This window comes from Anas platyrhynchos, chromosome 4 (genome assembly GCF_047663525.1).
Source record: "Anas platyrhynchos isolate ZD024472 breed Pekin duck chromosome 4, IASCAAS_PekinDuck_T2T, whole genome shotgun sequence".
Taxonomy (NCBI): Eukaryota; Metazoa; Chordata; class Aves; order Anseriformes; family Anatidae; genus Anas; species Anas platyrhynchos.
This window is the reverse complement of record NC_092590.1, coordinates 29444861-29472194: the sequence shown is the minus strand read 5'-3', so window position 1 is coordinate 29472194 and position 27334 is coordinate 29444861. Positions and strand designations below refer to the sequence as shown.

Here is a 27334-nt window from a genome sequence, read left to right as displayed (position 1 = left end):
TTGACGACAGAGTCTGGGGAAATGCAAGACATCATGCAACCAAGCAGCGCTATCCTACCAACCTTTAAAAGTCACTGGTTGTCCATGGTCAACCAGTTGTTAGAGTCAGTCTTCTCTGATAACAGAGGCAAATGCATTGGCCTCTGTAGGAAAACAGCCTCCTTTCCTGTGTTTCTGGTTTGCAGCCTTTCCCTGGCCCTGCAGCCCGAGCAGACCAGCTAAATTACAGCTTAAACAACCTTGCAGAAGGAGAGAAGAAGGTTTACAAGCAACCATGTGATTAAAGTAACTCAAACACAAGTTTTTATAACAAAGCATCATTTATATCCCATAAATGCACATAGATTATAGAACTTGGCCCTTGGTTTAAGACTTACGACATCTATTCTCTCCTAACTTAAACATTGTATTTAGTTAGCTGCAGCTAACCTCATCTGCCCCAGAACAAACTAGCTGCCATATTAACTTTTACCTTTTAAATACTTCTTTTTTCTTAATCTGTACCCTCCCCTCTCCCTGCCAAGATTCATTTGTCTCACGGGCAATCTCATTTTTTCCTTCCTCAAAATGTACAGAGCTCCACTCCCCCACACGGGCAACTGAGACTTGGACTGACATACAGGGATTAGCCTTACATGCCATTGTTACCTGTACTTGCTTAGCACAAACTCTGACGTAACCTAAACTATAAAGGCTAAGCACAAAAAGCTAAAAACTGTTTAGCTGTGGTATGCTTCCATGGTAATAAAAAAAAAAAAAAAGTGAAATATACATTTTTCCCCTCATCCTCCACATTCTATTTGAAGGCAAAGATCACTGAAAAACTATGTTCTGCAAATGGATTTCCCAATATTCAGTAGTCAAAAAAAAAAACAGAAATCTACTCAGCTAATATAAAAAAGCCTTTTTAAGTGGACCATTTAAATTCATTGTGCCAAATACTTTCCTATTCTGACAGAGTATTTTGAAGTCTGACTCATAGTTAGGATTACAGTATTTGAGACAGGCAGCTGAAAATGGAAAAGCTAATGCCCATCAGCCTAGCTATTTTCTATATACTCTGTGTATATTTGCATTTCAAAGGATCCATGAATTAGAAATCAGCTGTCTCCAGATGTACAGTAGGACTCCTGTTACTTAAAAAAAAAAAAAAAAAAAAAAAAAGACAAATTATGTCAGGAAATCCAAGAAATACTAATCAGTATTCTATATTGTATTGTTCTATATTGTTCTTATCTAATGCAATAGTTAATGACTATACTAAGGTAACTTGTAAAAGGCTTTTTAAAAATCACAAGTGATGACTGAAAAATGCTCACACACATTTATACTTATGGCAATGCATACAGCCTCATCCCAGAAATTGCTTGTTATTACAGTAGTAGTCAGAATCCCTGCTACAGCAGATTTTTTTTCATTTATTACACTACTTCTCATGCAAAAAAAAACCTATTTTTCTGTTTCTCAAAACATATGGGAAATGTCAGATTAGTTTAGAAGTTAGCCAGTGTTACCAGAAGTCAGACAGAACATTAATTTCTAGGGGAACGAGTGTTGGTACTCCATCATTTTTTATTTTTTTTTGTACAAGCTATTTCTTTAGTAGCTTGACAACAAAAGCAGAACAGAAGCTTTCTGCAATAGAGACCTACTACGCTATATGAATATGAAGCATGTTTTGGTGACAGTCAAAAAAGTGGGACTCAATACATGAGTTAGAAGACGCACAATTCTCTACTCTGATCTCCCAAAGCATGTAGTCTGATGTATTAGAGAAACAAATTTACTCAGCTAAAATGTAACTAATTTCCTCCTGCATAGGTGGTGTAAGTTTTGTAGCCATGTAAAGAGCCTTGAGTTGCAGAAGGAAGCACTCTGAGAATGCTGAAGGTTAGAGCGTGTTTTGTTTTCCCTGAGTGGTTATTACAGGGAATATAGGCTCTTTAGAAGAAATATGTTTTCTGTTGGCCCTCATTTTTCCCAGCATACAATGGCTGCTACTGTCCAGCGTTTAAATGACCTCTGCCCTGCCCTCCTACTTTGTTTCCCTTAGGAATGTCATTCATCCCTTTGTAACACATTGCAACTCATTATTGCCTTACTTTTTCCTGCCACTTTTGTTCAGGTCTTTAAAAGAGCACATATATACTCTCCCAGCTGAAGGGGGGGAAGGAAATCCTGGGGACCTCAGACAATGCTTCCAGACAAATTTTCATGTTGTACTACAATGTGTTTGCAAAGTTTTTAACCATAAACTTACAAAAAGCAACCATAGTTAGTGACTTAGTAAACTAACTGTAGACACAGTGACATATCACATTTAAATACAAAATTTAAGGCTATTCTTAAGGCTCTTGCAATATTTTTCCTCTTTGTTCCCATATTTTCATCAACATTTCATCACATATTACTTCATAAAGGAAAAGGCAGTCATGTCCTTGCCAACTCTGAGTAACCTCCATGCATTCTTCACGTAATCACACCTTTCTTTAGGAACTTGAAGCTTATTCAGTAGAGGCAATAACCTTTGCCTACACTAATAGAGTTTTCACAAAATATTTGCGCTGTTGCAATTGCTTCTTCAGACACACTGAAACCGGAGGACAGAGGCAGACCTCCCACCTCCTTCACGCACTGGTGCAGCTGAGCCACTATTAGCAAAGACTGAAGTTTGGTTTTGTTTTTTAAATCACAGAGGTATGTTGTTCCCTTGAAAATTTCTTTGAAAAACTACCTGAAAATAATTGTTTGTTAGAGTCAAAAATAAAAATGCCCTTCCATTTCCTCAGCTAGTATATAGAAATGGCATTTTCACAGCCTGCAGTATGGACTAACACAATTTTCCTTGACCACAGCTCTTTGCCTAAGAGTAGTGAAGATATTACCATTACAATATAAAAATATCCAAAGATTACTGGAGCACGTCAGCTGCAAAAGCTCAAAATTTTAACTCCATTGACCTTCTTTGTATTAAAATATACCCTGGCAATCAAACCTAACTCGCAAAAATATGTAAAGGGATAGGCGGATTAAAACCAGTTTTTGAACAAACCTTTGTAATAATAAGCATTACATGCAAACAGTTAATGAATAACTCACTGTTCCTAAAATGATACAAAAAAATATTATTAACAAGACAACAGTGTTCACATTGACAGCTATGACTGGGTTCACTGAGAAAGGCACAATTTAAATCTCTGCAGGAAAAAAAAGGGGGGGAAGGGAGATTGTCTAGGGGATGTAGATGAGAAGACTCTGAATAGTCAAGATTACAACTATCTACTGTGAACCAGCAACCCTGGAGGGAAAAATGTTTCTTCTCCATTTCTTTTAGTTCAGCAGATATTTCTCCCTGAGCCTGTGTTACATGCTAGCAAGAAAAATGAAGTCTTTGTTTCTCCTTTTCCTTTTATTTGTAGTTCTACAGTTCCAAATGCCTGCGATGTCGTGCCATGAAAACTGCCAGCAGAAAGAGTAAAACAGGATGTCAGATCATACGCGCAGGGACGTACTGCCATGTCGCCTCAAACTCCTCGCTGTGGAAATCAGAGAGGCCTTTCGTACAAAAGGAGAGCTGGCGTGTTGAACATGGCATTTTGTTCTTTACCCTTTTTCTTCTCAGTTTTTTCTGTTGTTGTCCGATCCCATTTAATAACCTGGCTGATGGATCCCACAGCAGAGCCACCGCGGAGCCACACGGCCACGCTCACCGCCTCCTGCCGAAGCTCATGGTGGCAGCCAGAGCAGGCCGCACCTGCAGGCAACAACACCAGCGCCCCTCACAGGGGCCAACTCCCCTCCCTACACAGGGATCTGTACTACTGTCTCTAGGGGGAAAAAATAATTCAAATGGCTTGCTACATAATCCCCAAATTTGACATAAGAGCAGCTTTAAGCCTTTAGATGCAGCAAAGAAAAGCTGTGGCTGCTTCAGAGGAGGAAGGCCCGGAGCTGCCACCGACCTGCTCCCCTGCACGCCCTGGGTCCCCAGAGCCCTCCAGCATCTTAACACAAAACACAGAATGCAACTCACTCTCTTCGAGGGCGTTGCTTTGTTTCAGATCAATGCGAAGGGAGAAGAAGGCTGTTGGAAAATTACGGTCTTAAGCTTTATGTGCGTATGTGAACATTTGGGATTAGGTGCAGGCAGGCATGAATGCCTGGAAACCAGTATAAATTATGTGTAGGAGGAAGGCTCAGGTGGTAATTATTCCCTCTCCTCCAACTAAAGATAATTCTGCCTAGCTAGTAAAAATTAAAATGTAGTCCTTCCAGCATGGTGATTAGGGAGGACTAAGTTCCTTTTAAATAATACTGCTTTTACAAGTGGATATGGATTACATGTTGCAATTGCCCTTGATCAAAAATGAGTCTAAAGAAAAAAAATATATAAATTTCTTTTCAGATCAGGGTTTGCACAATCCTACACGTGAGGTAACGCACAATCCATCAGACAAGTGGTAATACTCATCTTATTTAGTATGATTTCTTCTCACTGAACTGCACTTATTTTTAGATTGCAAGAGCTACAAACAATATAGTTTCCTCCTGAGAGAATCATGTCCGTGGGCAGAAGTAAAAATAAACTGTATTTTGTCAGTACACTTTACAGTAATTAACACATTGAAACTTCAAATAAAAACCATAAAACCAACCTACTTCATACCTGCCTGCTAGAAGTTCCCAAGTTCCCAGCCTAAGTAACAAGTCTGTTTTTGAAGGACAGATAATATTACAAGGCACACAGATGACAAACCACACACTTTTTCCATGTTTCAATGTAGACTAAACTGAAGGAAAAAAATCAATTCCAGATTTAACATTTTAAAATTCAAAAGCAAAATTTACTTAAAAAAAGGAGACAAAGTATAGCTGGAAGTTTTCACTAAATAGAAAAAAAACTTCTGATGTTGGCCATTTATAATTTTTACCTCAAGCAGCAGAGAAGCTTAAAAAACATTGCAGCTTTAAACACAAATATTGAATGCCACAGCTCATGGTTTACCTTTTCTGTATAAAAATTTGCCTAGAGCAATCCAAAACATTTGCTCCTATTCCTGTCTTCGATACTTGAAGTTACTCGTAACAGCATGAGATGCTAATAGTTACACTTCAAATAAGAATAACAAGATAACTGAATTCTCTCAGTCTCTTGTAATTCGCTGCAACAGGGCATGTTTCTTCTGCTTTTTCCGATTGCTTGTGTAAGCAAAATGTGACAGCATCTTTAACATCATACTGAAACAAAGTGCAAATACTGACTTTTAGGAAAGATTATATAATTTTTACAACTAACACAACAGTGCATGCAATAGATCATTTCAACTCTTTCCATTCTATAGAATAAGTATTTCTGTATTTCAACTCATTATTAGAGTAACTACCCCAAAATCAAGTATCCGGCTCTGTGGGTAAATCATACTGATTAAATTAAAAATATCTAGCCTTTAAAACAAACAAACAAACAGACAAAAATGCCAATGAAAAGATCCTTTTTGTACACAAGCAGTAGCAAATTAGATGCTCCATGTTTGATTTTTTTCCCTTCTATAACCTTTAAGGTAAAAAAAATACATATCTACCACATGTTAGGAAACACTCATTACTAAGTTGAATTTGGACAGGTAAATTCTCAAAAACCAAGAAATTAACCTGGCAGACAAGTGGAACTCCTTCATATTATGCATTATAACATAACTAAAGCTTTATGTTGAAACTTGGGTAACTATTTTTTCATGTACATCTACATATACATCTATAAGGCACTAAATTCACTTAATGCTTCATAGTGATTTATAGGTACTTGTCATATGACTGATTAAGGTTCTATCAATATAAAGAGAGTAAACCAAAATATACGTATATCCAAGGCTTTAAAAACCCTGCTGCAAGATGACATAATGAAAGTCATTCAGGACTACACGTGAATAAGGCTAAAGACAAGACTGTATGCTAGCTTTAATTATAACTTTCTGAAGCGAATGCTTAGCCACACATATAAAGTGCATATAACTGTATATAAAGTGATATACATACCCCAGCTAGAGTTAGAAAGAGACCACGTTCTGTTTACTGAATGTATAAAATAGTACCTAAGCATTAATAAAGTCATCCACAAACACAGCACGCCATACAGTTAACCTAATTTATGCTAAAAACATCTGATTTATATTGCTATAATCTACAGGGGTTTTGTAACCAATTTTGCCAAGACTTGCACATGTTCTCTTAATACTCTGCTTGCCATTGGGAAATTTCTGTTCATTCTGTTTCATCAGTACAATGATTTCCATTTCAACAAGCATGTAGATACAATCGTTAAAAACTCATTTATTAGTAAGCAACCGTAATTTCTTGTGTTACAAAGTTCAAGAGCAAGATACATCATCTGAAAAATACCACACAATATTCTAGCATAAACACCATCAATATGCAGTACTTCCACGTTTGAGATTTCTTATCTATTATACCCACAAAGAAGATCTAAAAGTGCTAGGAACAAAATGTTTTTATAAGTATACAAATTATACACGTTCATTTCATTAAAACAGAATGAGATATGCAGGGGTTTTTGAATGGCACATTCAATACAAAACAGATTTATTCCACTTGCTACTTGAAGAAGTATTTTAAAAACTCAAATTAGGTCTCAAAATGTAATTAGAAAAAAATCACATACCAAAACACCAGTACTACCTCTACTTGCTACTCCTAGCGACACGTATCTTGCTTTAGCCATGCAAGTCTACTATTGCAATCAGTAATTTTCAATGTCAGTAACAGCTACCTCCTTATGTAAAACTACTACTTCGAGGAACTTCTGGTATTGTAATAATTTCCTTATTAATTAAACATTTGGCATAAAATAAAGCACATTTAACGTATTTAATAAATGAAATTAATTGATTTCAGCAAGCTTTCTGCAGAATTCAGAAATTGAGAGATTTGGCTGTACATGTATAAGCTAAAGAAAGGTACTATTTATTTTTCATAACAGCTGGATTCTTGCTTATTACCAGGAAAAACAATAGGTCAGAAATAACCAAGACTAAAAAATGACATCATTCCGGTACCTAAATGCAGCAGCAGATTTCTGCACACATATACACACACCCCTGCAATCTTATGTACAAAGTAAATAAGCAGTGAATAAAACCGAGCAGGAGAGAGCAAAAAGGTGTTAAATTGATTTTGCATTTGAAGAACTGAAGATTGTTTCCCTGTTTCTGGAAGACATCACTACAGCATCTGAGATGTTACTGCCTCTATTTTCTACTCCACTTTGCTGAAGATTATTGTTAATTTGACAAGGGCAACAGGGAAAGAAAAAAACACACATATGCTAACTCATCAGCAGGCACAGTTCATAACCTGCAGATTAGCCTAAACTGACTTTGTCAGTAACCTTCAGCAGAAGGCAGGAGTGATAACAGTTTAAATTGCCTCAGATAAACCTGTCAAAGATCATGATTCAGCTCACAGAGAGACTAAGTGATTTGCCCAATGTCATATATGCAATTTAAGAGCTGGAACTTAGCAGTATCTGTGTTAGTCTTAACTACAAGATACTGTTCATTAACACATTTTACTATTGATGGCAAAAAATGAAATTGCTGAATTCATTCTGTACTTTTCAGATTTTTATAAGTGATATTCATTATGGAAAAAGAGAAATGGGTAGCTCTGCTAAAAAATACAAAAAGGTAGAAAACTCCACAGCTTATGTAGAATACTATCTCTTGTAAAACAGGACTTTTACCTGATTCAAATGCTGCCATATATTCATATGTCTGGACTAGGAGGCAACCTTGACAGTATCAATCTGAATTGCAGTACTATTAGATTCACTCTAAAGATGTCATACAAGGTCATCTCGTACAGCATATTCAGTTGGAGTTGATCATTTTTCCCCAAAGCAATACATTTCTTTTGTCTTTCTTTTCAAAAATATGAGTCAATCAGCAAAGGAAAGAAAACTGAGAAAGAGAACCCAAAAAAGAAGCACTAACCTTAGCAGAAAATAAACAGAGCTAAGCTGTACAGCTACCCTGAAAGAGTTTCCAGGACGCAGCAATGGCCAGAGATTGACTTTGCTTGCTATTTCTCTTTTCACCTGCCCACAAAATCAAAAATGATTTTTTTTTTCTGATAAACAGACCGAACTACCTTATTTCATGACATACATGCAATATTTCATGACTTGCCCCCCAAAATAAACCACATTTATTCAATACTCGTACTTGACCTTACCACAGTAAAAGTATATTGCAGATGATGATTCATCTATATTGTTCATCTCAAACAGGGAAAGAAGACTAGAAAAAAAAAAAAAAGTTCCCAACCACTATGGAAGGATCCCACAAGTCCATAAAACCAAAGTATGGAAGAAAACTGCTGAGACAGTAGGAAATAAAAGTTTGGAGGAAAGATAACACATTAAGAGGTACGTCGTATTTAACATTGGTTCAACACATAGATATTCCAATATTTATGAATGTATGGATACACTGACTACTGCCTGTGACTATACTGATAAGCATTGCTGTTTTTGCACATTCAGACATGCTGAAGTGAATACAGCTTTTTAATACAACCTGTCATTTGCCTGCAAGGAAATAATGGGCTTCAATCATAACTCTGAAAACACCACCTTATTTTCACAGCTTGCTATAGCTACCGCAGTTGACAGTAAGATAAACTACTCTGATAAAGTTTTAGCAGAGAAGGAAAGTTGCATACCACTTGGTTTTTAAAATGCATCCTGATTACAGGACTTGTAAATCAGATTCATTCCAATTTCCTTTGCTCCGTTCAAATACACTTGTTCACAACTAGGACTAGAAAGGAAAAACCATCAACAGGGAAAAAATAACAGGAAAAAAATGGCTAGTGTTAAAAAGAAGATATATTCCTAGGTGAAACTAATAGAATTTCTTGTCCCTCTCCTCCCTGAAACTTAGCAATACTTGCAACATCCCTTTTAGAAAGAAATACGTCTTACTAAAGTGTATCCACCAATTGAAGGGCTAGTAAGAAAATAGCAATTCTTAATTGGTAATACTTTACTGTGCCTTTTAAACAGTTGTATACAGTACCTGCACACTGAAAGTCTTTTTCAGTATCTTTACTCTACTTAAAGAAAACAGGAAATATTTGTCACAGCAGAAATTAATGCTTTTCTAATCTTTACTGTTCAAGTCACACAGTTTTAAGAGACATGTATGATGTAACAGACACGAAATCTTGATGGATCTGTTGGCTCCTTCATTTTTATACCACCTAGGACTGCAATATAATCTATGGTTTTAGGTTCGTTCATCTACATCTTAATTTATAAATGAGACTATTCCATTCAAAACTGAGAAGGCAATACACATAGTTGATCACTGCCAAACCCCAGAATAATTTCAGTGCAGGAATCACAGAATAGCTCATAATTCATTTCCCGGTAATTTTCCAAGCCATCTCCAAGTCAGATATGTTACTAAAAAAAAACACTTTCTATGCTAGGAAAATTAACCATGTTACAAAGAATCTCAAAACATACCTATGTTTTTTTTTTACCTCATACTGAAAACTCCTTTGCCCCATTTGTCCAACGCTCAGCGTGCAGCAGCGGTTAAAAGGTGCTCATTGTTCTAAGCTAAAGACTATTTCCTCTGTCAACAGGGCATGAACAGAGATCTCTATTTCACCCTTTTTTTTTTTTCCTTAACTGCTTCTTAAAAAAAATATGCAGGAAAATTTCAGCACAAAGATAACCCTAGGCCTAACAGTAGCATCAAAACGCAGTGACCCCCCTATTTTTAAAACCATGATTAACAAGAACAGGAAAATCTGAGGAAATTTGTTATTTTGCTTGAAGATTTGTATTTTCCCTTCTACTTCTACTTCCCCTAAGCTCTCAAAGCTTCTGGTGCATCAGATTTTGTTTTCAAGGGATTTCTCCCTCACATGATTTGTAAGGAAGCTGAATACCAACAGTAGCATGGGGCTGCTTCTTTGCCAGTGAGCACTTAATCTCACATTATATTACGTAAGATTATTATCCTGTGTGGATTTTTCTTAAAGTTTACATAAAAATACTACATTTTAGGTCAATTTTGAATACCGAAACTCAAAGTCACTGTTGAATACAGCGTCAATCAGATAATAGAAGTTACCTTACAAAATTAAGGCAGTAAGGTGATTGGAGGCAATTCTTGTTGACTCAATCAAAATGCTGGCACCTCTTTTTCTTCCTCCTTCAATTTGAGTTAATCAGACTGATTTCCATTTGGGAAATCAGCTTGTTTTCTTAAAACAGTGTCCTCTAAAGTCATCAGCATGTTTTTAAGAAGGAAAAAAGATAAACAAATAAAAACCTTTTAAAAAACAAAGAAAAATACGTCTCTCACTGTAAGTGAATACCTTAACATACAAGTGAATTGATTACATTTGACCTAATACGTAGACATATATACACACACATATAAACCTACAAAGTACTCCGCCTCCAGAGGATCTTTAGCTAAGGCTGTTCTGTGCTGTTGCACCTGATTTTCAGTTTTTCTGTTTACAAACCTCCATTTCACTTTTGAGAAACTAAGAAAAGAATACCACCCCTCATGATGATTCAGAGGCATTCTTCATCAAACAATACTAAATATATCAGGTCCTCTTGGATCAGAAATATATAGCAGCCCTCCTTTTCCAGGTAGCCCCTGTACATGTTGCTTTTGTTTGTTTGTTCTTTTACTGATCTTTTGGAATGGAATAAATGAGGTTTGTTCTTTGGAGCGTGACCTAAAGAGAGGGTGGGGAGTCCTTATAACTCTCCAGCCTACAGGTAGGGGGGTAGCACCCACCCCAAGAAGCAGAAGCCAAAGAGTCTACAGCTCGTCAGATTGAAGATAAAAGATCACTATTCTGGGAAGTGCGCAAGTCACTGAGATCCTGGGTGGGCTTCTGTTGTTGTTTGATGTGTTCAAGAACCCAGTTTGACGTAGCCCACCTGAGCTCTGAGGAAAAGGCTGCAACAGCAGGTTTCTGCGGCACGGCGTGTGCGATAAGCATCTGTCTGCTGCAGAGGATGCGCCTTAAATTAGTTTCAGAAAATAGCATTTAAATTAAGATCTCCCACCAATAATTCTTGTGGGAAGCGTATTGAATTTTAACAAAAGCAAGTGTGGGGCCAGGCTTACATTAATTGAGCCTTATCATTAAATCTACTACTATTAACTCTGTGCTAACAAAGGCTCTACTGCTTATTAACAGCTTTTTCTCATCTCAGCAACGTATTAGATGAAGAGAGAGACGCACAGCTTTTACTGTCAAAGTGCTAGAGGCTACATTTAGTTTTTGATAGTCACAGCAGTAGCGATATAACGTGGTGGCACGCTTCACTCGGTGTTATCTTTATGAACTGAAATATCCAGGCACTAAAACCACAGAGGAAAACATTGGTGGATCAGCTTCACTTTCAGTGCCCACTGAAGGATAACTCACTTCTGAGAAGTTCCCAGCACAAATTCACTGACAGCAAGAATTTCTCTTCCTAATTTTGGCACTCTTGGTTTAAGCAGCATGTAAAGCAGAGTAGTGATGCAAGCTAGACTCCAGTGGGTTTTTTCAACACCCCCTCCTTCCAAAAAAAAAGGAGAGAACAGCCCGGGTCACACGCTGGTAATAACCTTGGCAGCACATTCCTCTGCTTTTACCACTGCCAATACTAATGAAACAAAACTAGGCGCAAGAGGTTTCTTAGAAACATGGTGTTAATGCAGCCTGGCTGGAACGATCTGTAATGCTTGTACTAATTATCCCTGAGTAGATTAGACCGCAGAGTGCCAAGCCAGCCCAACAGCCTTTTCTGTGCATGCTCTGCTTGGTGACCACGCTTCTCAGTTCAGAGTGATAGGGAAAGGTTGACACCAGCACAAACTGGAACGAGTTTGGTAAGACAATCACCACTGAAGCACCTTGAAGACAAGACCCGATTAAGAAAATAAGATCAAGCAATACATCAAAGCAATGTACATTAAAAGAAAAAAAAATCAAACAATACATAAAAAGTATGTATATAAGTAAGAGACAAACTGAAATACACCCATGAAAATCCCAATTTTGCTTTTGATTTGAAACGATGCAAATTACTCTATTGCATAGAGTAAATGAAGAATATGAAAAAGAGAACAAAAGGGATGATCTCTACACAACAGCAGTTCAGCTTTCTAGTGCCAGCCCTTTATACAGAATATTACAGTGGCTTTTATGGCCTCATATGCATGTGTAAATTAGGAGAGTTACACTTCATCTAGAGCAGAAAGATGAGTATGCACTTATAGTTCTCAATAATACTACAGTTGTACAGTCTCTGTTATTCCCTTGCCTAGGAGGTAGAAGACTGTGGTTCTATTTTGCTTTTCTAAAAGGGAAACAAAAGAATATTGTAGTATTATATTGCTCAGCGATTCATTTTAAATACAGAGTCATTACTTTGGGTTTCAAACAGTTTGCATGACAATCTATAACTTGAAAAATTTACTTATTTTTTCTACCACCTAGAAAGAAGATACCTCATTAATTTCCTATAAGAAAAAAAAATGGAATTGGAAAGAGCAAAAGGTTAGATATGCTGTGCAGGGTCGTATGAAAAACTGAGGTCCACATGTATCTCAATGCAATTTGCAGGTTATTATTTTTAAAGGAATAAAATTACACTAACATTACTATTTTTGCTATTTTTCTTTCAAAATCAATAATCCTCATGAGATGATAGATGTAGCTATTCCAAGTTATATGTGCTTTTAAAACTACCTTTTTTAAGGTGAATTAACTAGTGAAAAAAATCTTAATTTATGCTTCCATAAATATTAGTTTCTTTAAAGAAAAATATGCTTCAATATATGAAAGTTTATTGCAAGAAATACTATTTTCTCCTTAGAAACACAAGTCAGTAACAACCTATTTTCTCCTGAATTAATCTCACCATCTCACCTTTACATTAGAGAGGAAAATGAGAAAAGCCTCACAGCTAAATCAACATAAACAGCAAGTGATGCATCCCCATTTGAGAGTCAAAAATTAGGGGAAAATTACACCTCGAGACATACTTAATTTCATCCTTTCTAGACAAAGTGTAAGATCAGAATCATTTCATCTTCCTCCTTGCCTCCCAGCCCCCCCCCAAAAAAAAAAAAAGAAAAAAAAAGAAAAAAAAAGAAAAAAGCTATTTCCATACAGACTGTCATAAGTACCTGCAATACTTTCTTCTTCACCCAGGAACAAGAAGGGTTCATGCACTCACTGGGATGTGGAGACCTCAGGTTCAGCTCCTTTTCTCCCCAAGACAATTGTACAAACTACTGTGAGCATGCATCTCACCACAGATTTCCTTTAACCTCTCTTACAGCACGGAAAGGAACAGCAAAACAATTCTCTGGCTTAATGACCCAAGCGCTCGCTTGGGATGCAGACAGTTGGGTTTTAATCCTTTTTCCAGTGGATGTTTTATTTTCCCAGAGTGGAACAACTTCAGCTGTAGAAAGAGACACTGAAAGTCCACATAATTAAGCTACTACGATCACCAGCATAAATCTTCATGGGAAGTTAAATACCAAACCGAAGATTGAATTACCTTGATTAAGGTGATTCATTTAAGGCAGATTTAATGCTTACTGACACAATGACAAAACAGAAAAAACACAGGACTTCCATATCCACTGCTGCTTTTTCCAGTGCCTTTTAAAAATACTGTGTGGAGAGAAAAACTAAAAGCACAGAGATAAATGCAAAGTCTTTATTACCCCTAGCCAGTGTTTGTAGGTCCTTGCTGGCTTACCTCCAGAAGTTGTCTTAGAAAGACAAAATGAGAATGTAAAACACTTTACCAAGAACATGCATAAAATCACAGTTCTCTGAGAACAACTCAACTGATCAGCAGCACACATACCTTACACTTGCTAGGCTTAACCAGCAAGCCCCACACTCTCTCGAGCCTTCTCTGCTACCTTTCTGGTTCATGCTCACTGCTGCTCTTTATTTTATTTCCCCTCCTCAGATAAATCTTTTTTTTCCTCCATCAGCCACTAATCGATGATCCAGCCCCAGTATTCTTTGTGGTCTGTTTCACCTGTCCTCAAAAGGGTATTTTCCCCTGTTTTGGACTTACTACGCTAATTGGCATTGCCTGAGCAGCAGCTGCTGTTGTTTCAGCTACCACAGAAGCTTTAAGACCAGCGTCCCTTCAGTGAAGGATATCTACTGCGTTTGTTAATTTTTACCAGATCTGTTTTCGTGGAAGCCATTAACACTCCTCCGTATTCCAACAGTATAATTTCCAATGTATATTTTAATAACAAAGTTCAATACTGCCTTTATAATTCACAAGGTCTTGTAGCTAGAGAAATAAAAATACAGCAAGTATTTATGTAAGACCACTTCGGACAGATTTCTTCTTATAAACTCAATATGCTGAATAGAAGGGGAAAAAAAAGTCTGCTAAAGCTTTTTTTCCCTAAGCACTGCACAAACCAAATGCTACTTTGTTCACAGAGCGTCGCCTCTAAGACGCCCAAACTCATTTACCTTAATGAAAATCAGCTTCCTTCTCTAAAAACAAAATACTGTTTGGTAACAAGTTTGGTTCAAGTTTAGGCTTTTCAGTCAACGCAGTCAATGAAGACCAGAGTGCTCTGATACTGGCAATGCCAATCCCGAACCAACCCTGCTAAGTGAAGGATTTGGTCTGCCTCCCAGGACAGAAAGCCCCATCCTGCTACCAGTTTAACCCACTCTGCCTCCTTCCCCAAAGTGAAAGGGCGATACAAAAGACTAAGAAAATATGGAAGGAGGGGGAAAGAAAGTACTACCAAATCAGAAGTCAGAAATTAGCTGGTTTTTATTTTTATTATTACTATTGAAAATCGCTTTGAAAAACCTTAAAAATCTCTTGAAAAATCTCCCTGAAAATCTCTTCTAAAAACAAACAAAAAAGTTCTGCTAATCCAGTCAGTTCCTAGGATTCTAGTCCACCTCTTCCTGTATTCTTTCCTATAATCACTGAATGAAGGATTGCAATTTGTGGTTTTATTAATCCTATAAGAACTGTGAGAACAGTTTATTAGCAATACAATTGTTATTTTTCTTAACTTTGTGAAGAATTTCAAAGTGCTTTAGAGACGTGTTAAGTAATCCTCACAGCCCTATCAATCGCAGCTCGTATAGGAAGTTCTTCAACCATTTTGGAAGTGAAATATTCTAAATGTCATAGCAGATGACACAATATATCAAAATTAAGAATATATGGTATTTAAAAATTTAAATACACATATGTGAAATATAGATGACGTGAGTCAACACAATTCTTCTTGTTCTCACCTACTCAACTCTTCCATAGCAGATTTTCTATTTTGATGCTCTTCAAAACCTTCCTCAAACGTCAGAACACCTCTTCAAACTTCTGTTCTCCAGCACTTTCTCCTCACCAGATCTCTAGCTCTATTCCGGTGAGCAAAGAGCCATTTGCTTGATCCAGTTTCCTCCTCCTTTGTTTTTCCTCAAACATGCTGACCGTTGTATTCTCCATCTACTGCTGTGTTTTTCCTTTCGTCATAATTCCATCACTATACTCGATCTTTCTGGTCTTAATCACCCATCAGCATTGAAATTTCTCCACTCACCAGTAATCTCCTCCCCAAAGCCTTCCCCCATTTTTTCAATGAGATGAGTGATTGCCTTCCTGCCTCACATTCCCTGTGTGCTTAGCTCTTCTGCTGCGCTCTCCAAGTGCAAGGTCACCCTTGGCATCTCCCAGCACTGGCTTGCACCCCACATCCACTTCCTCTGCTGCTACTTCCACGCTGGGTGAACATGTCTGGCATGGATCCTATGGTGAGGCTGACTTCTTACACTATGAACTATGTTTTTTTTTGTTTGTTTGTTTGTTTTGTTTTTTTCTTCTCCTTCCTCTGGCTCCACTGCCTTAATAATCCTGTTCAGGAGATGGGCACAGCTGAAGTTCAACATGCTTAGAAGAGCCAGAACTGAACCGAAGTAACGTGCAGGCTGGAGTGCTAACCAATACCACAGATCTGCATTAATGCTTTTAAAAGTCTGGTCCATGGAACTGATCGTCTGAAAGATTTTCAAAGATAGCTTGTAAAACAACCACAAAGAAGGTTTCGATTTGCATATGCACAAAGGTAATGAAACAAACTATTATTTTTCTTCACTCCATTCTACATTTGAAATATAACCTCATTTTATTGGGCTGTAAACCAGGAATGAAAGCACAGAAGAGAAGACTTCAGGGTTTTTTTCCTCCTAACAAAATAAAAAGTGGTAATTCTTTCAACTTTTTCCTCTAATTGTAGATAACGTGGTAGTGTGCCTTATACTAAATATAAGTTCAAATTAGTATTTCCCAACATTTCAAAAACCAGTGTAGATGTCAACACTTATTTCTGGAAGACCTATATGTCTTCTGAAAGATTATCTATTCATCTACTTATTGACTATCCCTGCCCTGCTTAGACTGAAGATCTAAGAGGATTACAGAACCTGGTGGCATGGCTGAAGGCTTGTTAACTTAATAAGGCTACGGACTTAAAACTGTGTTAAATTAAACAGGTTTTGAAAATGGCTTAGCTCTGCCAGCGTGGATAAGGTTTAAGAGTCTCCTCTCAGATCTTTATCTTGCTTGTGAAAAAGATGACCACGTCAGTGCCCGGCTAGCTCACATATACAAACAAGGGAAGACCCATGACGAGTTCATTTTCTTGTAGCAAGCTCTGAGCTTCAGAATAAAAGCTTCATCTTTACTCCAAGGCGTTACCAAAGCACACCAAATTCATTTTTGCTGGATTTGTTTAAAATCAGCTTCTCCAATAGCTATGACCTATGTATGCCAAGGCAGATGCATCTGATTCTCTCTCAATAGTTTTCATCTCAACATTTAAATCAGTCAAAAGTGCCTCAGTTTTTCACTGATTTTTGAGATAGATAAAATGCAGATTGTAACATAAAGAATTAAGAACATGCTCATGGAGAATAATTGAAGATACTTGTTTCAATTAATTCATTATCGATCCTCTCACACATCTGTGCAAGTAAAGCCACGTTGCTTCTCTTTCATCCAGAGGCATGAAAGTTGGGTAGGAGTGGGTAATCTTAGTCTGTAACCAGAGATTTTCAAAAGCTTGTCTTGTAGAATTGCAGTTCACACAAGATAAAACAGTGCTTTAGTTCTTCAAAAAGCTTTTAATGTACACGTAGATTTTGAAAGTTCAGGTACTGAGAAAAGGAAACCAGGAGATGTAATATATACATCTTTCCTTTATAAAAACGAGAACAGAATTACCTCACCTTATTGAAATGCTCGTGATATGAACAAAACTCATTTTATTAACAAAGACACACTGCAGACTTAAAGCTGTTGGGTTTGAGTGCTTCAGCTGTTATGAAATTCAACAGAACGCTCACGGATGCCTACCTTTCATTTTTTAATGAAAATTTCAAGTTCTGTGCAACACTGGTGGCACTCGGCCACTTTTGAGATGAGGAGAATGATATCTGTATTAATTTTTAAGCATCATTCAAATGTTTGCCTTTGATCAAAATGCATTTATGATTAATAGCATACTTCTCAGCTAGAAATTGTAAAATGATACTTTCTACACTTACTAAAAGCAAAAATGGACAGCCTATATTCAGCTCTGAAGAATCATGCCAATGTGAAAGATGAAAAACAGTTCAACCCCATCAACCCCATATCAGAACTTTTATTTCAAAAGCAAAAAAAAAAGAACACTACACCCACAAATTCACACCATGTTTTTAATTATATGTGGAAGGCATAATATACATGTATCAGCCCTGTTTCAAACAAAATCGTTGTGCAAAAGAAACAGCAGCAAAGAAAATCGTGCACCCATTTTGAGAAGAGACATTCTCATGGGTTCCGTTACTTACACTTGGAGAGTTTAAGTGCTTACAATGTAGATGGAAAGAAAATTAATCAAGGGCTGAATGAGGTAGGCATGAAGACCCAGACAAGAAATTCCACTACTTAAAATTCTAAAGGGTTCATACTATGCTACAGAAGCTTGACTTTGGATCATAAAATCACATGCTTGAGTGTCACAAGAAACGTCAAACGAGTGCCAGTCATGAGCTTCTAAGGGTACACGGGTAAATGATTTCCACAATGGATTGCTCATACATGCCAAAGCTCATTTTCAGATATCTAGCAGGCTCAGATTCCTACACACTTCGGCAATGGTGTCTGTTTTTTCCCCCATCAACTGTAGAGCTCAAACAAGTACATGTACCATGCAGACTGACTTGTGTTTCACAGGCAGAAAGTACACCTCGTGTTCATTACTAAAACCAGAAAGACAGAGATGTGCTATGGACCTGTGCAAACAGAAAGGAGTACGATGTCCTTAGCTCTTGCCCAGTCTTAATCCTCTCCCAGAGATATCTAATTTTTCATGGCTTAACTCACAGAAGTGATACAGCAGAAAATAAGTTAGTTTGTAAGCAAGTACCCCTAAGAAAATTGAAGCTGATTATGTGGATGCTCTAGAAGAGCATCTTCCTGAGTCCTGACAACTTCCTCTCATTTAAGAGGTTTCAGAATTGGAAGAAAAGGCTTAATTTGCCTATGCACTGACCAAAACCAGGTAGAGGCTTCAAGTCCAAGCTGTGTACAGCCCTGGCAATACCGATGGGATGAGGACCAAGGGAAGCAGTCGTTCAGGCACTCTCAGTGCAGCAAGGCTCTGACTTGGACCAGCCCCACTGTCCGACGATCCAACAGCTGACTGCTGCCATCTCCCCCTCCGTACCAGGATCCTGTTTGCACAGACAGTGCTATGACCAAGACTTCTGTCAAGACATAATCTTCACCTGCCAGCACTGCTGGGCCAGAATTTGACAGATCAGTAACCAAAAGAGAGCAAAGAACTTCTAAAATAATATTGCTCTTGCCTCCTTACCTTAAGGCTTCAGTTCTGGACCGCAGACATTGAGGTATAACTGAAGTCCACCAATTACACAGAACTGCAGCACAGCACTCGTAAAGCATGCACATCATCGCTAAGAAGCTATCTTTGAAGCTCCTCTGTCAGACAGGTTCTCTTTTCCCCTTTCAAATCTATAGAAAGGTGGAAATCTATAAATAACACGCTACATCGCCATTCTTCAGTATTCTGAACACATTCCAGAGCCAAGGCATCTATTAGTTTGTCAAGACACGTCAGACAGGGTGAAGTGATCTTCATGAGCTTGGAAGGTGAGGAATGAAGCAAGTGCAGAGCAGAGTACTTTCCCTGAATGCGCAATGCTCCCACTTCAGGGCTGCTTACTTCCTGAAATTAACCCAGCTCACCTCAAAGCAGGCATTCTTGGTCCAAAAAGCTGCTCTTAAAAAGATCCCATTTGGTGATATGGAGAGAAAAGCAAAGAAATTAACATAATACAACCAACCCTAGAATTCACTGCTTGTTTTCTGAGATTAAGCTTTCCTGTCTAAGAAAGAGGCAAGAAGCAAGATATATCTTCTTGGAAGTAGTACACTACATAAGATCAGAGGAGATGACATTCGAATAAAGTCAGCGATGGAGCCAAAGGAAAGACTGATGAAGGTGCTAAGCAGATGCTAAGGAGGAGGCACTGCAAAGGGAATTCTGCTGAAAGACAAACACAACACTGAGAGTTTGGAGCCTTATTCTTACAGCTGTGGTTTCAGGCCTGCTGCTCTACGCAGTTCCTATGTGCATATGAAACACAGGTAAGAAGAGGAGATACCACCTGAAAACCATTTTACTCAGGTAAATGAGGGGAAAAGGATTTCCAGCTGAGCCCCATTACCATCACCCTCTGCAGCTCCTCCTACCTTACACTGCACCTGTTAAGGCACTGAACAAGCGGCTTTCCAACCACAAAAAGCTGGGCATGATGCAGAGAGAAACACAGCATTAGCACAGCTGTCACCTTTTTAACCAGACCCCAGACCACCTATGTAAAGCAACTGGATTAGCATTTGATTCCTATGGTACTAGGAAAAAAAAAAAAAATTCTCCACAAAAAAGACTGGTGCCCTTTATGAGCCCATTAAAAATACAGGCTTTGAACCTGCTTTTTGTGCAGAAGTTTAAGTTCTTTGAATGATCAAAGCGATAACCTGTAACCCACTGGCAAACTGCAGTGGAGAAGGACACCGTTTTATTTCTATAAGCTGTTTTAAACGAATCTACAGAGATGGATGAACACTGATCTTAAACCAGGAAATGAAGGGAAATGGAGGGAGTCCCCTCTTCCTCCTGAAAACAAAGCCATTACACAACGCTGTCTTCCATTAACATGAAAAAATAAAAGGGCATCAAAAACCAAGTTAAAAGGATTAAGTACCACCCTTAAAAACTAAAAAACAAATTGACTAGTTCTTAAGACAACCTACTTCAACACCTTTTTTTTTTTTTTTTTTTTAAGTAAGGGGATTACACTAGTTTCTCCCTATTTCACCAAGCAGATTACCGTTAGCTTGCAGTGAAAGATTGCTACCAAGGTTCAAGGTGCAGAATTAAGCATTTCAGTACTGCCAGCATCACTCAGATCAAAACACACTCAAATCCACACACAGGTTTTCCAGTTGGACACAAAGAAGCACGGAAAGGCAGCTTCCAGCTATTTGTAAGTGTCTGGCTTTTCTTCACTGAGGCATTTACGTGCCTGCCTATCTAACATCCAACGACAAAATGAAATCTTTTTAGCAACTCAGCACTAGGCACCGGCCCATCGCTGCTGCAGGAAATGGATTATGAACAGCTCTTTAGTGATCTGGAAGTCAACTATTTAAAGAGTGAACAGCGGTTATCTACTGACCTCAGCCGAGACTGTGGACCCATTGTAAAACACACTATACATACATCCAAAATAAAAAGTCAATCCATGCCCTGAAGAGTATACAGTTTAACCAGCACGTCAGACAAAGGAGGTACTATCAGTCATATCTGCAGATGGGAAGCAGGCACAAAGAGCTCTGCATGACTCTGTGCAAGGTTATAATAGAGGTCTGTGGCAGAGCCAGGAACCAAGCCCGGAAGCCCTGAATCCTACACCCATGTCTTTAGATGCAGAGACAATTCCTCCCATTGCTTAGCCTCCTCTTTACTTAATTAGTTCGCTGCCAGAGGAAACACATTAGCCATGAGAGGCAGTCTGTTTTCCTTTTATATTTATCATCACCATTAAATTTTATCTAGCTGAACATAGGATACAGGAGTGTTACAGAGGGGTGATTAAAATTGTACAAACAATTGTAGATGTAAAACCAGAATTTGTTATTTCAGAAAGTGCGAGAGGAACCAAAAGAGCATATACATCATTTAGAAATAATTCAAAACATTTTCTAATGATCACTCCCAAATACAAACAGGTGCCTTCCTCCATGTTCAACATATGAAAGCTTTTAATTTGAGAAGCTGAACCTTGCTGCTCCTTACCTTTTTAAGAAAGAATACACGCAGGAATGCATAATTAGAACTGAACAGACAACAATTTTATTGACTTTAAAAAAAAAAATTAAGGGAAGAAGCAGATTGTGCTCATAGGTTATAAAGCCATTACCTGATGATACTTGATGTTGAGGACTGTATTTGCACAAATACCCATCATGACACTAACAGCCTTAGCAGCACGTTTCCACAGCAGTGTTTTTTGGGAAGCAGCATACTTTATAGTCTGACCTATCATCACAATGTGAGCTTCTCCTAAGAGTACCTGACCAGCAGATGTTTACCAACATCCCATTTCTAGGCACCAGCTCTCGTTCAGAGCCCAGTTAAACACTCATTCGAATCGACACCTTGGGTGCTGAGTTCCAATACCGCTGCTGGGAAAAGAGGACCTGGATCCATCTTTTTTCCTTCTTGGCATTAAAGCTGCTCCAGCAGCTCCCAAGAAAGCCTACTGGACCGCAAATGACCACTGTGGCTGCAGCAGTACAAAAACAGCACTTCCCAATTTTGCTGCTACTTTCCTGGGTTGCACCAACCAGCCTGAGAATGGAAGTGTATTGTTACAATGCAATACAACACAGCTCAGCATTAGTAGAAACCCAGGGAACAAGCTTCTGTTTGTGGGTTTTCCTTTTCTCCTCAGTTTAAAAGAATTTATTGCGAACATCTGAGACATTGGTGGTTCTGAAGAGAAGATGTTTTAGGAATGCACAGAGCTAGAATTTATTAAAGTAGTGAGAAAGCTCCCACAAACATCAAAATGAGTGTCTTCTACTAGCCTATAATGTCCCTCTGCCTACTTGTTCGTTTCAAGGAGACTTGCAAGTGACAAAGTCTTGGTTTTCCAGAGTAGAAACGACAAAAAAAAAAGCTTTAAGACATTGTCTGCACTGCAAGATTTCTCTGTAAGATTTCTCACTGCCATATAGTACAATATACTCAAATTACACCATCAACACTCATTCAGCATAAGCATCAACTCTAGTAGGCTTGGGCAATTTTTGAGCTATTCACACTTTTCCTGTCGGAAAGGACAAAATCTTTGAATCCTTTACTTATCTCTTCTGGCCTACGCTTGGTCCAGAAAACAGCTGAAAACATTATGGAAAACAAAAGAAAAATAAAACATTCAGAACAGCAATAAGATTTCAGACTATCTGCACAACCCCAGTCTGGATTCTGCTGAGAAGGCAGCCCTGACTTGTGAAACTACTCGGGCCATAAGGAAACTAGCAGACTCTGTATGTCTTCAGCACATACAAATTCAAGAGGGGGGAAGAAAAAATTAAATATGTATCAATTAGAACATTCTTCAACATTTCCTAACTTATGCACACAGCTAAGCTTATGACTCCTGCAATAACCATACCCTTGTGAAACTGCCAGAAGGAACTTAAGATAATACCCACTTGACATACTTTGTGGAACTGACAAGATACGTAAGAATAGGGATTGGAAAGCGAGCACCCTCAAGTTTTCATGCATTCTCTTTAAGGAAACGAGGCTCACATCATCACACAGCCCCTTCCTTAACAGAGCCCAGGAGCTTGCTCCTGATGACCAGACCCAAGCAGATTTAACAGCGTGCTGCAGTTCTGAAAGCTCTTCCAAACTGTCAACCTAGCTGAAGGTTTTCACCCAAAAATAAATAAATAAATAAACCAAAAAGGTAGTTAATTAGCATCTACACCGAAGGGAAAGCTGCAGCATGAGCTCAGCCATTATTTGTTCTCCCAGGCAAGCTGGCTGCTCAGAACAGAGGAGCTGGGCAGGCAGCAAACAGTTTCCATCAGGTAGAGCACTATGCTGCCTTTGTCCAACTGGTAGCCAGGGAAAGGTACAGAGGGTTTTCTGCATCAAAACACATCAGAACAGAAAGAGGTTAAGAACTTGCAGTGAGCAATTGCAGTTGTAGTGGTGAGAGACTATACAAGTTATAGAAAGAAACAGGGTTACTGCAGTGGGGGAGATAAAAGGTACAGGACACGTTAACCCTGCCAGCCCCCAGCTTCATTACTTTTAAGACACAAGGAACCATTTGTTTGTTTATTGCCACATGTCACCACGTACACACAGAGACCACAGTATAGGTAGTACCCTGAAATAACACGGCTGGCAGTCTCCTAGTCATTGATACAGTTCAGGAAATCACGCTGCAGTACATGCTGAATTAACCTTTTCTGAAAATTACGGCATCCTCTGAAAGGGCATTTATGAGTTTAGTATAACTTCAGGGTGTAAGCAGAATGTTTATGACTTGACAGCCTTCATCCACATTCACTTCATTTAATGTAACAGCAACTTTCATTTATTCCCCTTCATTGTTTCCCTTCAACAAAATTAGTTTAGGAAATCTGACTCTGCCACTCATCTAGAAACAGATTTTCCTTCCCAGCTCCCAGAGAGAAACTGTATTTGAAACCATCTTTAAGGTGTAGTTAAAGAAACAAACAGGGCATTCACTTCAACGTTGCCCATTCAATTAGCATTTTGTTTTCTGAGCATGTTTTTATAAACCCTTTTCACATAGAAGAGGGAAAAATTGTTCTTATCTCTCCATTCTTATCCCTGAGAGTAGGCTCATGTTCTTCAAAATACTGCCTTCCTAGTAAAAAAGACTCTAGACTAAGCAGACAAAAGATGAGAAGATCATCTTCCCGTCTCCCAAAGGAAAGAAGACAGTAGAATGCCTGTTTTACCCTACACAACTTTGAAACCCCAGAAACAAAGATGTATTCAGACTTACTGTAAAATGCTGACATTTACCCCCAATATACACCAAGTATCAGTTAATTGCATGAGGAATCCACATGGTCACAATTTAATGGCACGTGGTGTAACAGAGCTAATGAATGGAGGCAACATTCCATATGTTATCACTTTCCACGCTGTACAACATCTGGAAATGCAAATGTTGCACAACAGGATATTGTGGAACATTTAAAAAAAGAGATAATATTTCATATTCCATTTCACATTTTTTCTAATAAGACTTTGAGAAACTCCAAAGTGCACTCATTCACATATGCGGTACATTGGTACACCAGCAGCCTTTCTGGAGGAAAAGCAGTCTTTGAAAATTGACAGTTATTTACAGAGGTCTACACGATCATAAACAAGCAAGTTACACGAACATTTTGCTTTGCTTCAAATTTAAGAGCTTTTGCAAATGCAAGATACCACAGCAAACTCCTTAGGGTTCTGGAAAAGACAGAACAATTTCTGATAGCAAAGCTTCCTTACAGCATTTCTTTATGGTTTATCTTCTGGAAGAAAAGATACATCATCTCCCCCCCTTACCAATCAGTATACATACACAGAACAGAACTCATTAACAGGATGTAGAATGATAACTATTTTTTTTGTTTTTTTATTCTAGAGAAAAGAACCTAATGAGATTACCAAGCAGAGAAAACAATGAAAACTTAAGACGCGTATCTAAGATGTTTGAGAGAGATTCTAAACATATAAATACTTCTCAAGACGAATAAGCATAAGGTTTCCTTCATTTGATTTAGTTTACTTACCATTCGGGTATACCTTGAAATAAAGACTAGTCTTACCAAATACACATTTAAACCCTCTCCTTGTTCTTACCATTTCCTCCTTGTGAGGTTTAGAGAAACATCCTAAATCATTTCATAATTTTGTTTAATTTTAATTCAAAATAGGCAGGAATCCTAAAGTGGGCAGCAAGATCTTTTAGAGAAGCCAGTGTACCTTGTCATTAGACAAAACAAAGAATGGTCAGCTGTCTCATAAATTGGTATTTCCTGATGAGGGGTCTAGAATAGATAATCATAAATGATTATAAAGCACAGTGGAGTCTACAGGTTGCATGGATCCCAGGAAGGAACATGAGCACAGACATAAGAATGTTTTCCTATCACAGCATGTGGATTTTCTAAGCACTTCAAAAGAATCATTTTTTTTTTTTTCTTCAAAGTAAAGGGCAAGGACTGAAAGTATAAATAAACTTTCATTGACTTCAACAAGAACAGTACTTCCTTGCTCGTGTTTAACATTCACCATATCTAGAGGAAGTTTACTGATAATTAGAATCATTACAGAATGCGCAAGAACCAAAATAGAATCTCTAATAAGAAAGTATTATCCCTAGCTTATTGGTATTTACATAGCAGTAAACCAATACTGATAAGAATACTAATGCGTGTCAGCAAGACATCCACAAGTCTCCAGAGTAACTCGCTTTGCTGTACTTACTGCCTGCCTTTATCCTGAAGCAAGGGACATCAACTGTTTTGAGCCAGCAAGGGAAGAGATGGCAACAGGACTCGGTACTCACCCGAACAGGAGGGCTCCGCGCTTGCACCCTTTGCTGCTGTCCAACTTGAGAGCTCGGCAGCTCCTTCGAGCCACAATTAGCAACAGTGGTAATCGGGACCCTTAACGCATTTGTGCCACCCGTCCCACCGCCGGTGCCAGGTTTCCGAGGCCTCTGCTTGATGCCATCCAGTAGTCTGACAAGCAAAATATTACTGGGGAGCTCATCGACGCTGCAGTCCACTAAAGTCCTGCACTCGGGGCACCGAAGCTCGTTGCGAGAGCTGACGATGCCCAGCAGACAGCGCTTGCAGAAGGTGTGCTGGCAGGGCAGGACCTTGGCAGAAGCATCAAGGCGCTCGAGGCACACCGGGCACTCCAGCAGATCCAGCAGAGCCGATTCATCCATTTTCTTCGTATCGCTCAGCCGAAAAAAACAATCTTCACAGAATTCGGGTGTTTTGAGCGCTCCAAGGCTATCATGTTACATCCATTCCTCTCCTGGCCGTGCTCTGAAATGTTTTGAGGGAAAAAGGCATTAGGAAGCTGAGAAAAGAGTCACTGGGACTATTTCATCTGGAGATAGTCCTACAAGGCGCAAAATAAAGCGCGTCTACGTTAACTCCGCATTCAGCTTTCAACAGATGGGAAAAGAAAAATCACCACAGCACTAAGTAACCGCCGTGATGTACACTCACGTACCCGTTCGCTTAAAGTACGGCCAGAAATGAGGAGGGCTGGGGGTTTCAACCCCAAGTTCCCGAGCACTCCCCCCCCCCAGCCGTGCCCTCAGCCCGCTCCGCGCCGCCCCACAGGGCTGGCTCCCCGCGGCTCTCGCCGCTCACATCTGCGCCCCCGGGGCGTTTAGCTACCACAACCTTTTTTTTTTTTTTTTAAATTATTATTATTTTTTTGCCACGAGGAAAAGGCGGAGGTCCTTAAACCACAGCTCGGGCCGAATAAAAAGAATAAATAAAAAAAAAAAGACTAGAAATTTGGATTCTTCCTCTCCTCCCCCCCCCCCTCCAGCAGCAGGGACGGCAGCCGCCCACGTCTGTCACAGCCCCATGGCGGGGGGCGCCCCCCCAAGCCCCCCGAGCCCCCGCCTCACCGTGGGGCGCCGCAGCCGGCCCCAGGGGCCCCGCTTTGTTCCCGGGAGCCGCCGCCGGTGCCTCTCCCGCCGCGGCAGCACCGAGGCTGCCGTCCCCTCCCTCCTTCGCCTTCCCTTCCCTCCTCTCCTCTCCCTTCCCCGCCCCGCCGCGCAGGGCTGACGCGGGGGGCGGCACCGCCCCGCCGAGGCCGAGGGGAGGGCGGCGGGGAGGGCGGCCCCCGGCCCGGCACGGCTCAGCCCGGCCCGGCCCGGCTCGGTGAGCGCCGCCTCCCCCCAGCCCCGCCGCCTCCCCGCCCGGGTGGGGCCGCGCCGTGATGGCCGCCCCCTCGGGCCCGCCAGGTGCGGCCTCGGCTGGGGCCCGCGCCTGTGAGGAGGAGGAAGAAGAAGGGGGGGTCCCTGTCCGGCCGCTTGTCCGCGGGGGGCACCCCCTGAGCCG

General features: G+C 39.5%; 1 protein-coding gene across 1 annotated transcript in view; it reads right to left on the bottom strand.

Moving 5' to 3' along the window:
* The window catches only part of SH3RF1 (SH3 domain containing ring finger 1), an 84122-nt gene extending 57064 nt beyond the window's left edge, over positions 1 to 27058 (bottom strand). The window contains exons 1-2 of the mRNA XM_027456432.3: positions 26899 to 27058; positions 25810 to 26299 (exon numbers count right to left, since the gene is read on the bottom strand). Coding sequence (XP_027312233.1) covers positions 25810 to 26196 — 387 coding nt within the window. The 5' untranslated portion in view covers positions 26197 to 26299; positions 26899 to 27058. The remainder of the gene's footprint in view (positions 1 to 25809; positions 26300 to 26898) is intronic.
* Positions 27059 to 27334: the final 276 nt, after the last annotated feature.